The sequence below is a fragment of the Helianthus annuus genome, chromosome 15 (assembly GCF_002127325.2).
Source record: "Helianthus annuus cultivar XRQ/B chromosome 15, HanXRQr2.0-SUNRISE, whole genome shotgun sequence".
NCBI classification, from domain to species: domain Eukaryota; kingdom Viridiplantae; phylum Streptophyta; class Magnoliopsida; order Asterales; family Asteraceae; genus Helianthus; species Helianthus annuus.
Window position 1 is genome coordinate 30,416,382 of NC_035447.2, and position 13,851 is coordinate 30,430,232.

At 37.1% G+C, this 13,851-nt stretch overlaps 1 protein-coding gene across 1 annotated transcript; it reads right to left on the reverse strand.

The window, feature by feature from the left end:
- Window positions 1–1,729: 1,729 nt before the first annotated feature.
- On the reverse strand, window positions 1,730–2,453 carry LOC110911264 (oleosin). The gene has a single exon (XM_022155866.2). It carries the CDS (start codon window positions 2,443–2,445, stop codon window positions 1,885–1,887), a length of 561 nt encoding a protein of 186 aa, XP_022011558.1. The 5' UTR covers window positions 2,446–2,453; the 3' UTR covers window positions 1,730–1,884.
- Between the last annotated feature and the right edge of the window lie 11,398 nt (window positions 2,454–13,851).

Below are 13,851 nucleotides of genomic sequence, written 5' to 3' on the forward strand. Positions count from 1 at the left end.
TATTTTGTTTTATTATATTTTTTGACTAGTTATTTATCTTTTAGGCAATGCCAATGAAGGTCGGGCTAAGACACTCAGTTTATTGAGCTAGCTTATAGGTCAATTCATTATTTTTCTAAGCTGGTTTATTGTTTTATCTTCTTAGACATGGCTGATGTCACATCACCTCGTCATCACCCTCACGCCTTTGCTCGCGCCTCCGTTGAAGCTTGGCCGATATAATATTTTGCGAGCGTCCCTCAATAGCGCCCCCGTTGAAACTTTGCTGTTGTGGTGTTTGCGAGCCCCCTTGGCAGCCACGTGGCTAGCGCCCCACGCTAACAGCTCCACAACGCATAGTCTTAGGTTTGATAAGTGAAGCTCGGTATATGTAGAACGCTTTTAAGAGCATTCACATCCTAACCATCAAATTATGTGAGGAGGGGTTTTTATATTATAAAGGGTATAAAAAGTGGTTGTGAGTAGAGGAGAAAGAAAATGTTACTGTTTATCTGTATATTTGGAGGGACACTGTTCACCCGTTATAATTTTTTAATATATTTTGAAAGTGGTTGTGAGTGGAAGTTAGAGAAAAATGTAATGATAATATTATTTAATTGAAAGGAGAGAGAAAAAGTATTTGTTTTTAGTGGAAATACATTGATATAGGAGTTGTTTTTTAGTGGAATGTATGTATAATTTGATGGATTGGATGTGAATGCTCTAATGGCTCCAATTTCTCATCCCTATTCCACTCTCATCTAATCCCGATTTTATTTATTTAGTTTATTTAATATCTACAGTAAAATAAGATCTATTTATTTAGTTTATTTAATATCTACAGTAAAATAAGAATTTATTAGTCACACGTACATCATATTTAGCTAAATACATATACAAATTTTAAAACTTCATAAGGGTGAGTTTTAAAACTTCATAAGGGTGAGCGGAGTGGAGGTCGGTATCACGCCGATTGGTGTTGAGGAATTCAGTGAAGACTCACCGATTCGATTAGAGGGAGGGAAAGAGGGAGATGGGTGTGTGGTGGGATCCATTCCTTCTCAACTAATCACACATTTTTTCTTTTCTTTAAAAAAAATAGTTTAACTAAACCCTATCAGATAAACCACCGTCAACATTTTTGAACCAACTTATTTAGGTGAATTGACATAAGAATGTGTGATTGGATGAATTAGGAGATTACCTATTTGAAATAGGAATGTGTGATTGGATGAATTAGGAGATTACCTATTTGAAATAGGTAACCGCTCCCTTCACCCTAAAACCAAGCTCAGCGTCTCTCATTTCCTCAAAACCATTTGCTTTACACCCATACTAATAACAAACATTAATGACGCAGTTTATTAGTATTTCATACCCCACGCAAGTTGTTCGACGAAATGCCTAAACCAAATACAGTTCGTAATAACCGATGGGTGATTGTCAATTGGCAAAGTCAATTGGCAAAGACAAAACTTTTAAAAACAAAAACACCAAGATTGAGAAGGGAAAGATCTTGTGTTCAAATCTCAAGAACTAAGAGTGTGGATTAGAGAAATGCCTAAACCAAATACAGTTCGTAATAACCGATGGGTGATTGTCAATTAGCAAAGTCAATTGGCAAAGACAAAACTTTTAAAAACAAAAACACCAAGATTGAGAAGGGAAAGATCTTGTGTTCAAATCTCAAGACTAAGAGTGTGGATTAGAGAAATTAGCTGTTAAAAAAATACAGTTCATAATAACTATCTTCAAAAAGGACCATTATTAGAACATACAAACAACATCATTACATTATATGAAACCATTCCATACACAAAACATACAAACAAACAAACAAAGCTTTGATAACACTAAAAACTTACACCAACATTATTATTATTCCACAATACCAACCTTGAATCCTCAAGTCCGATCACCGCTTTTTCGCCCTTCTTTGCCGCCACCAACTTGAGCATGAACACCAACCTGACCACCCTGCCCCTGATCACCCATCTCATGAGCGGTGTTCTGAATCTTCTGCCCGAAATCCTTTGTCTTCTGCCCAGCATACTCACCGGCATCCTGCAACGTCCCCTTAACATAATCCAAGGACTCGGGCACCGACCCGGCCGTCTGCCTAACCATATTGAACAAATACGACAATGAGCTCAAACCCGTCAACCCGAACGTCCCCGACGCCAAAAAGCCTGTAACCGCGAGCCCGATTGTTAGAACGGCTGGCACGATGATCGGGCTGAATATGACAAAAAGCGGGGTGGCGAGGGCGAGTCCGATAAGCGTCCCGATGAACGTAAGACCGGCTAAGCCGAGTAAGATTCCGCCGACAGGAAGTAGGGCGATGATGGCGAGTGTCCTGCTGGTGGACTGGGAATGGGTTTGCTGGTCGTAGCGGGATCTGTCGTCTTGGCGGTAGTGGGGTTGGGTGGTGGTGAAATGACGGTCGTAAGTGGTGGTAGTAGCCATTGTTTTGGTGTGTTGGATCGAGGGAAATGGGGTTTATATATATACATGAAGGGGAAGTGTATGGTGATGACACGTGTATGATGACATGGTTGTGAAGCTTTGCATGAACTACATGTTTCACTTTTGTTTGGTTCTAGAGTGTGTGGGAAGGAAAAGCTAATCAAAAATCGATACTGAAGATAAAATTTAAATGGCTATGCGAAATGGATACCGAAAATAATAATATGCAAAAACCCTAGACAGGGCAGCGTGCCGCCACTGCCGCCGCCCTGTCCGTCCCGTTCGTTTCCTATCATTTTTTTTTTCTTATTTCACGTTCTGAATAAAGTTTCAGTTACAGTTTCAAATAATATCCCCTGTTCGCCAAACTGATTTGAAAATTGAGCGTGCTTGCTCCGCTATGCAGTCTCGGTCATCCCATTGTTTTCTTTTTGAAGACACAAAGTAGTTGCCATTTAAAATAAAACAAAAGCACGATAGTTTTTTCTTTTGGTGACATGTCGTTGACATCACATATGACTTTCATGAACAACTTTTTGTGTTAAATTTCGTTTTGTGATTCATCATTATCGAACAAACCAAATAAAAATAATAATTGGTTTTATTATCGAGCAAGAATTTCTGCATTGGTTTTCCGGTCGTTGATCCCGTCACGAGCCCCATACAGGACTCTAGTCCCATGCCGCTGCCGCCGGTTATTTTTGAGCCGCTACGCCGCGCCGTTCTTTAATTTGTAGGACTACGGTCCTCTGACGCCGCCGTTTAGTTGAGCCGCTCTTTCTAGCAGGACTACGGTCCACTAGCCGCCAGCCGTGTTGTTGCATCACATGCTGGACTACGGTCCGCAGCCGTGCCGTTCATTGTCATCGTGGCCATCAATCTTAGACCACGATTTGATCACTTAGATCTACGGATCTATATTCTCTCTCTTGTTGCCTCTTGACCATGATCACCGGCCTTCGCCCTCTATCTTTCTTGGGTCTACGGATCTCACTTCTTTTCGAAGTCCTCGCTTGACTACGGTCATCGGTGTTCGGTTCGACACACAGCTGCACGACCACGGTCGCCAGATGTCTATTTGTTTCTTTTCTTTCTTTCGTTCACCGGTCACGGTCCACCGCCACCGATCTCAGCCTATCAAACCACGGTTTGATTAGATCTCTTTCTTTGATCTACGGATCTTAGTTCTTTTTGAAGCCGCGCCTGACCACGGTTACCGGCCTTCACCATCTCTCTTAGACACACCGCGCTCGACCATGGTCGCCGGTTGTCTTCTACAGCCTTTCTTCCTTGTTCGTCTTGTCATGGCCTACTGGGATCTTGCTTGTCTTGTGCTATTATTCCGGGAACTAAGAAACTAAAGCAGTGGAAGCCGTACACCGATTTAATGTGAAGTAGAATACGGATTGTTATTTCTTTTGGCAAAACCAGGTTTTTTTTTGGCAGAAATTTGGACCTACGAGTCAAGAACCAAGATAAAGACTAGTTTATTTTTATTGTTTTGTTTGTTTTTTTTTTCAGTCTAAGCGTCTGATTTTCTACCGCTCAAACTGCGGGGGAGTATTGGACTGCATTCTTATACTAGGGTTTATTAGTTTAAGCCCACGGGCTCGATTAAGTTTCTAGGGTCCCTTATGATCTCTATATATTGTAATCAAACATATCAATAATATCAATCAAGTCTTTCATATTCTTACAGAAATTAATTAGTATAACGATAATTGTTTTGAATTAGTTGTTTACGAGTTGAGTCAAGGCTAGCTTAGGTTTGGCTTGAAATATATCAGAACTTGCTCGGCTTGGCCCAAGTTTTAAACCGAGCTGAAATATTTAAGTTCAGGCTCGGCTTGTTTATAAACCGATCCGACTCGGCTTTCTTTGTTTGAGGTTCAAGTACTAACTAGACTTGTCTAGTACCTTTTGTTGTCTTTTAGGTTTGTTGTTTGGGTGATGTATATAGAGAGAAAATAAGTGGAAACTTTCTTATTTAGGCGATGTGAGACGTGTAAATTACAAATGGAACAAAGAGGGAGAAGTGAGAATAAAAGAAAGGGAAGCTACCAAGTATCGAACCGTAAATCACAAGTTGAACAAAGAGGGAGGATAAGTGAGAAAAAAGAAAGAGAAACTACCAAGTCTTGAACCTCTGGCGTAAGAGTGTCTTACCAACTCATCCATTACTACTTTTGTATTTAAATCCTTGATATAATTATTGAATACTAATTATGTTATGAATGCATCATAAATGGTGACTCTCCACATGTGTAACTCTCATCTCTTTACTACATTTGTAAATGTAGATGCCTAGAGATTTCTTGTGTTTTGTATGATACATTTTAATGAAAAGAGTTCTTTTAGTCTTTCATGCTCCCATTCTCTCATTGTCTATATTATTATATACTATTGAATGTTGTTATTAGCAATGGCGGACCCATGAGTTATTTTCTGAGGGTGCAAACGAATGGTTCAACCAAATTTTCAAAGGGTGCAGTCGAGATTTTTACCTAAAAAATACACTAATTTTTTTTCAAGGGGGGGGGGGGGGGCGCCCACCCAAGCCAAAGCTTGGATCCGCCATTTGTTATTAGATCGTTGTTTCACAATACATGCTTTGGAGTGAATTAAGGTAACTCGACTTCGTCTCAAACAAAATCCATATTGTGATATATACAAATTTGGATTATGTTGAGATGTATTATTCATTGTTCTTGTCTTGATTATCTTAAATAGAAGCCATACTATAATTCATACAGTTTTTTTGGTTGAATTAAGATTTATATTTATATATATATATATATATATATATATATATATATATATAGAGAGAGAGAGAGAGAGAGAGAGAGAGAGAGAGATAGAGAGAAAGTGTATCGTACAATTGGCCTTAACGAACATTACGTACGCGACTTGAAATCGCATGTTACATAAAATAGACGTATGCGAAAAATATGGAAAATCGCATGTTGTTTGTATATGGGTGAAATCGCGTGGTTGTATACAAAATCGCATGCGGATGTTTTAAATCACAATTCGCATGTTGAAACATTAAATCGCACGTTGGAAAACAATCGCGTACGCAATGTACATTAAGCCATTTTGTACGTTAACTGACTTCTATATATAAGGGTTAGTTAACGTACAATTGGCCTTAACATACGATGCGTACGCGATTAGAAATCCACACGTTGTAAACCTCAAAAGACTTCACAAACCTGGACATGTTCATAAAATCGCATGGGACCCACAAACTCGGACTCACAAATTGGTTGTTCACATGTTATATCTCAAAATCGCATGGCTTCACAAACCCGGACATGTTCATAAACTCGCATGGGACTCACAAAATGGTTGTTCGCATGTTAAATCTCAAAATCGCATGGTCATAAAGTCGGACCCACAAACTCAGACAACCAAAATGTACAAAATCTGCATGTTATATCACTCAATACGCATGTTATACACTAATTACGTACGCATCGTACGTTAAAGGATATTGTTCAATACACTTTCTCTATATATACACACACATAGTTTTAAACAAATTATGAAACTATCTTATCTTTTGAACACATAGTATTAAACAAAATATGAAACTATCTTATCTTTTGATACAAGAATGCAATGTTAATAAAATAAAAATCTTGTAACAAATAAAATATGGAGTGTGAGATAGTAAACGTATTAGTAAATGAGATTTTAGAAGGAAAAAAAATATATACATGGCCTAGTTCGCCGTAACGATCGGTTCAAATGGAGGTGATTTAGATGGGCTCAACTAAACACGTTATGTAGTCAGTTTCTAATCCGACTTCACAGGTCCAGCCAGATTACGAAATTGATTTCACTAGATAGAAAATTGGGTGATTTATATACAAGTTTTTTTAGACTTTAATCTTTATGAATTAAATATCTGGATTTATATAGATGAATGAAAATGTACCTTTAAAAGATAAAAGGTTTTTCAGTTATTTATTTATAAAACAAGTTTTATATGCAACCAATCAAAATTTTGTAAACAAAATTCTTTTTTAGCTGATCCCATCATCTAAGGGTGCGTTTGTTTAACAAAATTGAATAGAATTGGAATTTGAATTCATCTATTAATTGTTGGTAAGTATTAATTGTTGGTAAGGTAGTATTAGGCTATGGGGTGTACTCTAACATCTAAAGTGTTAACAATGACATGGCATGTTAACTAACATTGCAAACCACTCCTTTCTTGTGTTAAAGTGCATTAAATGAGTTATCTGTTAACATGTTAACCCAATGTTAAAAGATTGAATTAATTATTATTTTCTTTTTTAGACAAAACCCAATGTTAAAGTGCATTAAATAAGTTATGTGTTAACATGTTAAACCATTACCTTAGAGTGAAATAAAGTGAAATGAGGAAAAAAAGTTGATGTGTCTCTTAGGTGGAGTTAAGTTAGGTTAAAGTATTAAATGAATTAGTAGATGCGGGAGTGAAGGCGTGTTCTAATGTTAATAAGATTTGGTGTCACACCCCAAATTTCCACGTGTCACAGGTGGGCCCGGTGGGGGGTATGGTGACGTAGTTGGCATCATCATAGACAAATAACACAATATATATAAATGCACAGCGGAAGCAAAGATAGATTCATTTCAACTTTAATAGAATGTAATATTAAATATCACTAGTAGTTGAAACGGATCCACAGGCGGATCAAAATAAAATAAGAAAATTGTTCAACAGTTTTATTGTCGTCCAAGCTTGCGAGACTTATTGTGGACGCTCTAGAAGACAGCCAGCCTAGTACGTGTAGTACATGCACTTAACCTTTTGGGAAAATACGTCAGTTTACACTGGTAAATACAATTTAACTGACTCATTTTGAAAATGATTGAAAATTGATTTAAATGCACATGGCATAAAATATTTTTATAACTTGGGATAATTATGCAACATAATCTTGTAATGGATTTACATGTTACTCCGCGTTCAGTAGCCCGATTCATAGACCGGGTTAAAGATTAATAGACACACCACAATATAGAGTTATACACTGACGGGTGTACGCCTACACCCCGTGCTCTGGTCGTGGCCATCTCGTAAGATAATGCCAAGGATATCCGGGACATGGTCATTAACCCCCCAAAGGCTTCAAGTAATAAAACACATTCAAAACAGGGTCATCTCAATGGATTTAACCACTATACGATTAAATGATTCGATGCCGGACCAAGCGGTATTTTATATACCTTACCCCAAGCCCGTATAGGGAAAATAAGTTAAAAGTATTTACCTGAGCTAAATATAAATTCAATCTCAGCCGTATACCACCAAGCAAGTACAGATAGCTTTTACTGGGTCTCCTATTCTGGAACAAAGGTTTATAATAACCTATTAGATTCCTAACGGGTCTTTATTTAAGCCTAAGCCTAGACCGGTTAGTTTTAAGGACGATACGGTTCAAGCGCACGATTAAGCGAAGACCGGGTAGAATGTGATTTAGACCCGACAAGTTTGAATAATTGTATAATATGGGTGTACTAAATACATTCTGGATTTTGAGACAAAAATGATAACGTTTGACCCGTTTCGGTCAATTTATGCAAACTAGTTACATAAACCGAACCGAACGTTAAAAGAGCGTTACGGGTAACCAAAAAAAGTCATATGCAAGTTCCCTGAGATAATATGCCTTAAATAAGTTATAATATCAGCAAGTTATGTTCTATTATGCCCCGAATGAATTTAAACTCAATTTATGCCTTATAAGGGCATTTTGGTCATTTAAAAGATTATAAATGAGTTAAATTGGAAATCTGAGTTACAGGTCTGATTTATACAGTAAATATACTTAATTTGACATAATATAACAGTAGGGTATGACCCATATACAAAACTTATCATTTAAAATCAAACTATGCACCTTAGGGGTATTTTGGTAATTTCACAAGGGCTAAAAATGTCAAAACTGGAAATCCGAGTTCAAAAACTTATACTTACTGTTATTTTATAAAAATATGCTAAATACATCAGTAGGTATAATCCTTATATGTTTAATATGGGTATAACGCATATTATGCGTTAAAAACGCTTAGAAAGACGATTTAGAGCCGTTTCCGGGTTTTTAAAAGAAAGCTGAGATTTTTATATTTCCAGAATGCTCAAAATAATTTATTTAACAAATAAAATTAGTAGAAAAAGGTTTGGGGTCAAAAGGATTTATAAAACTCGTTTATGGCTTAAAAGGTCAAAACTGGTATTAACCGAATCAAACTTAGAGACCTATGATACGATCAGCCAAAAATTAAATAAAAATCTTCAAAAATCCCAAAATATTATATAACATCAGTGGGTAAAAAGTTTTATATCAAAACGTGGCCTTAAATAGGTTATACGCTAAATGCGCCGTTTATTTAACATAAAGCTTTAGTTTTACGATATCGGCCATAACTTTAAATCCGAACCTCCAACTGATATCAAATTTTTGGTGCAAGTCTATAAATCAGTAATAAAGGTTTCTACTCTTTCACTTTTCCAAAAATCACGTTTTATATCAAAAAGGGCAAAATAGTCAACTTTAAGCATAAATCGGAAACATGCATATGAATCGGTTAAGCATGGAATCAAGTTGTAAAATTCCAGAGAGTTAAACATAAATATAAATGGTTCAAAATAAGCTCCAATGCAGATTTCAAACATGCATGCACGGATCCGAATCGAGAGTCAAAGAAAAAGTCGTTTTATAAGACTTTCGGTTCCGATTCGAGTTTATACTAAAGATTGTCGAGTTGATCATGATAAAACATATTCTTACATTCATTACAAAGTTATTTTTGATGATCAAACTAATTGCATGTCATCTACATTACCATTTATGCTAGATTTCTCAAAAACACTTCCTGTTGACTTTTTAAGAACATCTTTGACTCGACAATAATCATGCTTAGAGTGGGAATCAGAGAATACCCCTTTGAGGGTTTGTTTCCCACATAAATATCAACTTGTAGGTACTTTCAATTTGAGAAATGACTGAGTCATTTTCGTTTAATCGAAAAGTCAAACTATAACTATGACGGATTGACTTTTGGCTAACAATCAAAGCTAGGACGAATTAGAGAAGGTTATGAATGCTTACAAGAGTTCTAATGAAGCTTAGTTATCACTATGAAGGTGCCTTGTCGTCCAGAAAGCTCCTGAATAGCTCTTGTGAATTTTTGAAGGTTGCTAGTGTTCTTGGTTGCTACACAAGTGCCCCCAAATGAGGAATTTGATCTGAATTTATGTTGTTTCAGGTGTCATGAGAGAGCCACAGGTGTCCTAACATGCATGTCCCTCAATTGGTGAGTTTTGGAGGTGGTGCAAGCTGTAAACAACTCAAAAATCGGACCCAAACACTTCAGTTCGCGAGTTTCTGCATCTGGGCACGGGTCGCGGCCCGCTTAAGGCTGCCCAGGCGGGCCGCCTGGGGTCTGCAGCTCCAAAATTCGTTTAAATGTTGCAGTTTTGGTCCCTGTTCTTTAGTTACGAGGTTTTGGCCATTAATCTTGACCCTTAGACCCTCAAATCTGATTTCTAAGAACCTTGGGACATTTACCAACATGGTAATGTCCTCGGTTAACTTTGCGCTCACCCGAAAAGTCATGAAATTCGACGTTGACGCTTTTAACCCCTCAAGTACGGTTTTGGCCATAACTTTCTCATACGATAACGAAACTTCATGAAATTTTTAACACATATTCTAGTGAGTATATTCTATCATTACAAAGCTTCGGGGCTGCCAAAAGATCACTCAGAGGTATAAATTCAACATGTTGACACTTTTAGCCCGTGTAGTTTGTAATTCCTCACTTTCGTGCATTTTCCGCTTCGTATGATCCATGATCTATCCGTTTAGGGTTATAAACACCATGTAGGGTTATTATAGAGTCTATTTATCCATTGTTGACATTTTGGACCCTTACGTTCCATAGTTTTCACTGTTTGTCAACTTTAGTCCCTCTAAAGTATATTTTCACATATCGGAAGTCTATGACACGTGTCAATGCATCATTGGACGTAAATTTTCGAGGTGTTACATTTGGTGTATATATCGGTTCTGATTTTATAACTAATTTATAATTTAAATACTAGAAATATGGATTAGGATCAAATACAAAGGCTCCTTAAGTCCTTATTGTAAGAAGGTTACTTACACAAGATATTATCTTTCAATGGGATATATCGAGGAGGAAGAACATGAATATGTTATGCTGCTTGCTTTGTTATGAAAACCACGACTCGCATAAACATTTATTCTTTGAATGCAAATACTCAACGCAGGTGTAGGATATGGTTCGAGTCAAAGCTGGCATGGATAATATTGAGTCAAAGTGGGAGGATATCGTCGGTTGGCTTCTGCTCAAATGCCACTCGAAGATGGTGGCTGATTATGTGAGTAGACTTGTAGTGGCAGCTTCTGCTTATCTTATATGGCAGGAACGTAATGCGAGGATTTTCAAGAATCAACTGCGACCGCCGGAGAAACTCTATGATTTGATAATCGAGACTGTTCGGTATAAGCTTATGGGAGTCAAGTTGAAGCGGAATGATAGAGTTCGAAGACTCTTAGGAGAATGGGGGATTCCGGATGCGGATACTAAGGGTGATGGCGATTGAGCAGGCATTTGGTTTCGGTTTTCAGTTTCTAGATTGTAGTCTAGTTGTGTTTTCTATTGTTTTTACTTTTGTTGGTGGATTTGGTTACTTTCATGGGGCATGTCCCATGATTGAACTAGTGTAGACTCACTACACTACTTGTTTTGTTTGGTTGTGAATATATAGAATCACCGGGGTAACCCCTTTACAAAAAAAAAGTCTTCTAAAAAAACCACTAAAAAAAAACCCTAAACACTCATCATCGCCCAAAAACCTAAACACCCCTCTCCCATCCCCCCTCCCTCCCCAATTTTTTTTTTTTTAGGAGAGGAGGTGGGGGGGGGGGTAGGTTTTTGGGTGGTAATGGGTGTTTAGGATTATTTTAGGGTTTTGAGAGGGAGGGGGGGGGGGGGTGGTTAGGCTTTTGGGGGGTGGGGGGTTTAGGTTTTTGGGTGGTGGTGGGGGTGGGGATGGGTGTTTAGGTTTTGGGTGGTGGTGTAGTGGGTTTAGGTTTTAGGTTATTACACACTTGTTACTCTATAAATACTTCTTACACTTCTTACAATTAGGAGTATTTATAGAATAATTTAACCCCTAGAAATATATATTTATATTTTTGGGGCTGTTGGTTTTTCCTCAACTAAATGTTTGTTGTTTGGGCTTTAGCTCAAATAGAGCCTGATTGTTTGAAACTGATTGGGCCCATTATTTGATCGGATTCGGACCTGATTGTCTAACGGATATAACTTCTCAATTTCTACAACAAATTCTTTCATGGGCAAACTCTCTGCATCTAATCCAATTATTCTTTGAGCCTGATTGTTTGAAACTGACTTGGCCCATTAGTTAGTAATCACTCCCAAATACAACATTTATGTGTTTATTTCACCGAATATGTTGAAATTGGAATATGAATTCCTTTCTTAATTTGTTTGGGTGAAAACTTAATTAAACTTTGATGTGAAATAAGAATGAATTTACTCAAATTCTTTTTTTAGAGTCCAACAAAGCCCGGTCATCTGGGTATACTCATAGGCAAAAGGACACTCAAGTCTACAGTCACAGACAGCGCTGGTGACCAAGCTCGTCACCAATTATCATGGTCACAAAAGTCGTTAGACGTTTCTTAGTCGGAGTTGAGAGTACTCTGCCTACACGGAGAGTACTTGGGTCTCGACAGCCTACCTTACAGCGATTACTTCAGACGCAGGGTCGTTCCAAGCTTTTTGGAAGCCCAAGCCAAAATTGAAATTCTGAGACCCTTTTTCTTCTTTGGTTATTATAAACGATACTTTTTTATCCATGTTTGGAATCAAACAAAAATCTAACACAACTATAACACATAGTGGTTTGCTTGTACAATAGAACCTCTATAATTTAATACTCGATAAATTAATAACCTCGAAAATTAATAATTTGTCCAGTCCCAACTTGAGACCAGTACAAAATTGGACCCCAATCAATAAAATATAATAAGATAATATTTTTTTTAAATCCGAATGTAAATATATTGGTCCCAACAAAACTATAAATTAATAATTACTAAAATATTCCAAAAATCTAGGATAGTCTGGTAAAAATTGAATCTATGGTCACTTTTTTTTTTTCGAACTTCAAATCTATATTGAGTTTATCTTTAAGTCTCCCCATTGCACTTAAGAGTTGAGGTATTGTATTATCGTATTGCAACAAAAAGTTGTGAAGAGTTATTGCCGCTTGCAATGCTTCTTTCCGAGTGACCGGTTCAAAAGGTACTGAATCATCATCAACCGGATTTTAACCGGTATCCGCCATAATTTCTTCAATTCTTTGAACCTCGTAACATTTATTATTTTCACCTGGATAATCCAACAACTCATTCACATCCATTTTGTGCCGATAATGGAAATTTTAAAGGTCGATGCATTAATTTGAGAGTTGGTCATGAATATAATCCAACTCTTTAAATTAACAATTTATTAATTTATAGATATAATAATATCTCGCTAAATTAATAAAATATCTTGGTCCCAATATTATTAATTTATAGAGGTTTTACTGTATAAGGAATTAAACAAATCATAAACAATAAGTTTGCACTAATGTTAATAATTAGCTTATTATTTTTTTTAAATGGATGCCCTATTTTTTTTGGAGACCCTAGGCCCAAGCCTAGGTGAATTATACTATAGGTCCGGCCCTGTTCAGGGGTACTCGGCCTCAGAAATCTTGTTTCACAACATTACTAATTACATAGGAAACCCGCCGTCTGAATGCCTAGTGTAGTATAACCAGGGGCGGACCCACATAGAGTGGGTCGGGGTCCACGGACCCCAATCTTTTTTAAAAAATTAGTAGATTAGGTATATTAATTTTTTTACGGACCCCATAAGAATATTCAGTTGGACCCCATAGTATCAAAAGCAAAGCTGTTGTGGTGGTTAATCCCTTGTTTGCTAACAAAGAGGTCATGGGTTCAAGTCTAATACCAGCCGATTTTTTTGTTAAAATACACTTTTAAAATGTTAAATGAATGAAAATTTACTCAATTTATGCATTTGTGCTTAGAAATGTGTTGTTTTGTTATTTATTTATCTTTTTTAAAGGTTCCAAGCTCAATAAATCACCCCGACCCGACCCAAACGACGACCGACCCGAAATTTTATCGTTTGGGTGTAAAAAATCCAAGTATCGAAAAAACTGAACCCCATTGGAAAAAAATCCTGGGTCCGCCACTGAGTATAACTCCTGGTTCACGCAGAGGGAGACTCCAACCGGCGACTCGAAAGAAATGACAATGACTAATTAACTAATGAAAAGTA

What these genes read in the sequence shown, in the direction of transcription:
- LOC110911264 (XM_022155866.2), bottom strand. Translation starts at nt 2,445, where the DNA reads ATGGCTACTACCACCACTTACGACCGTCATTTCACCACCACCCAACCC.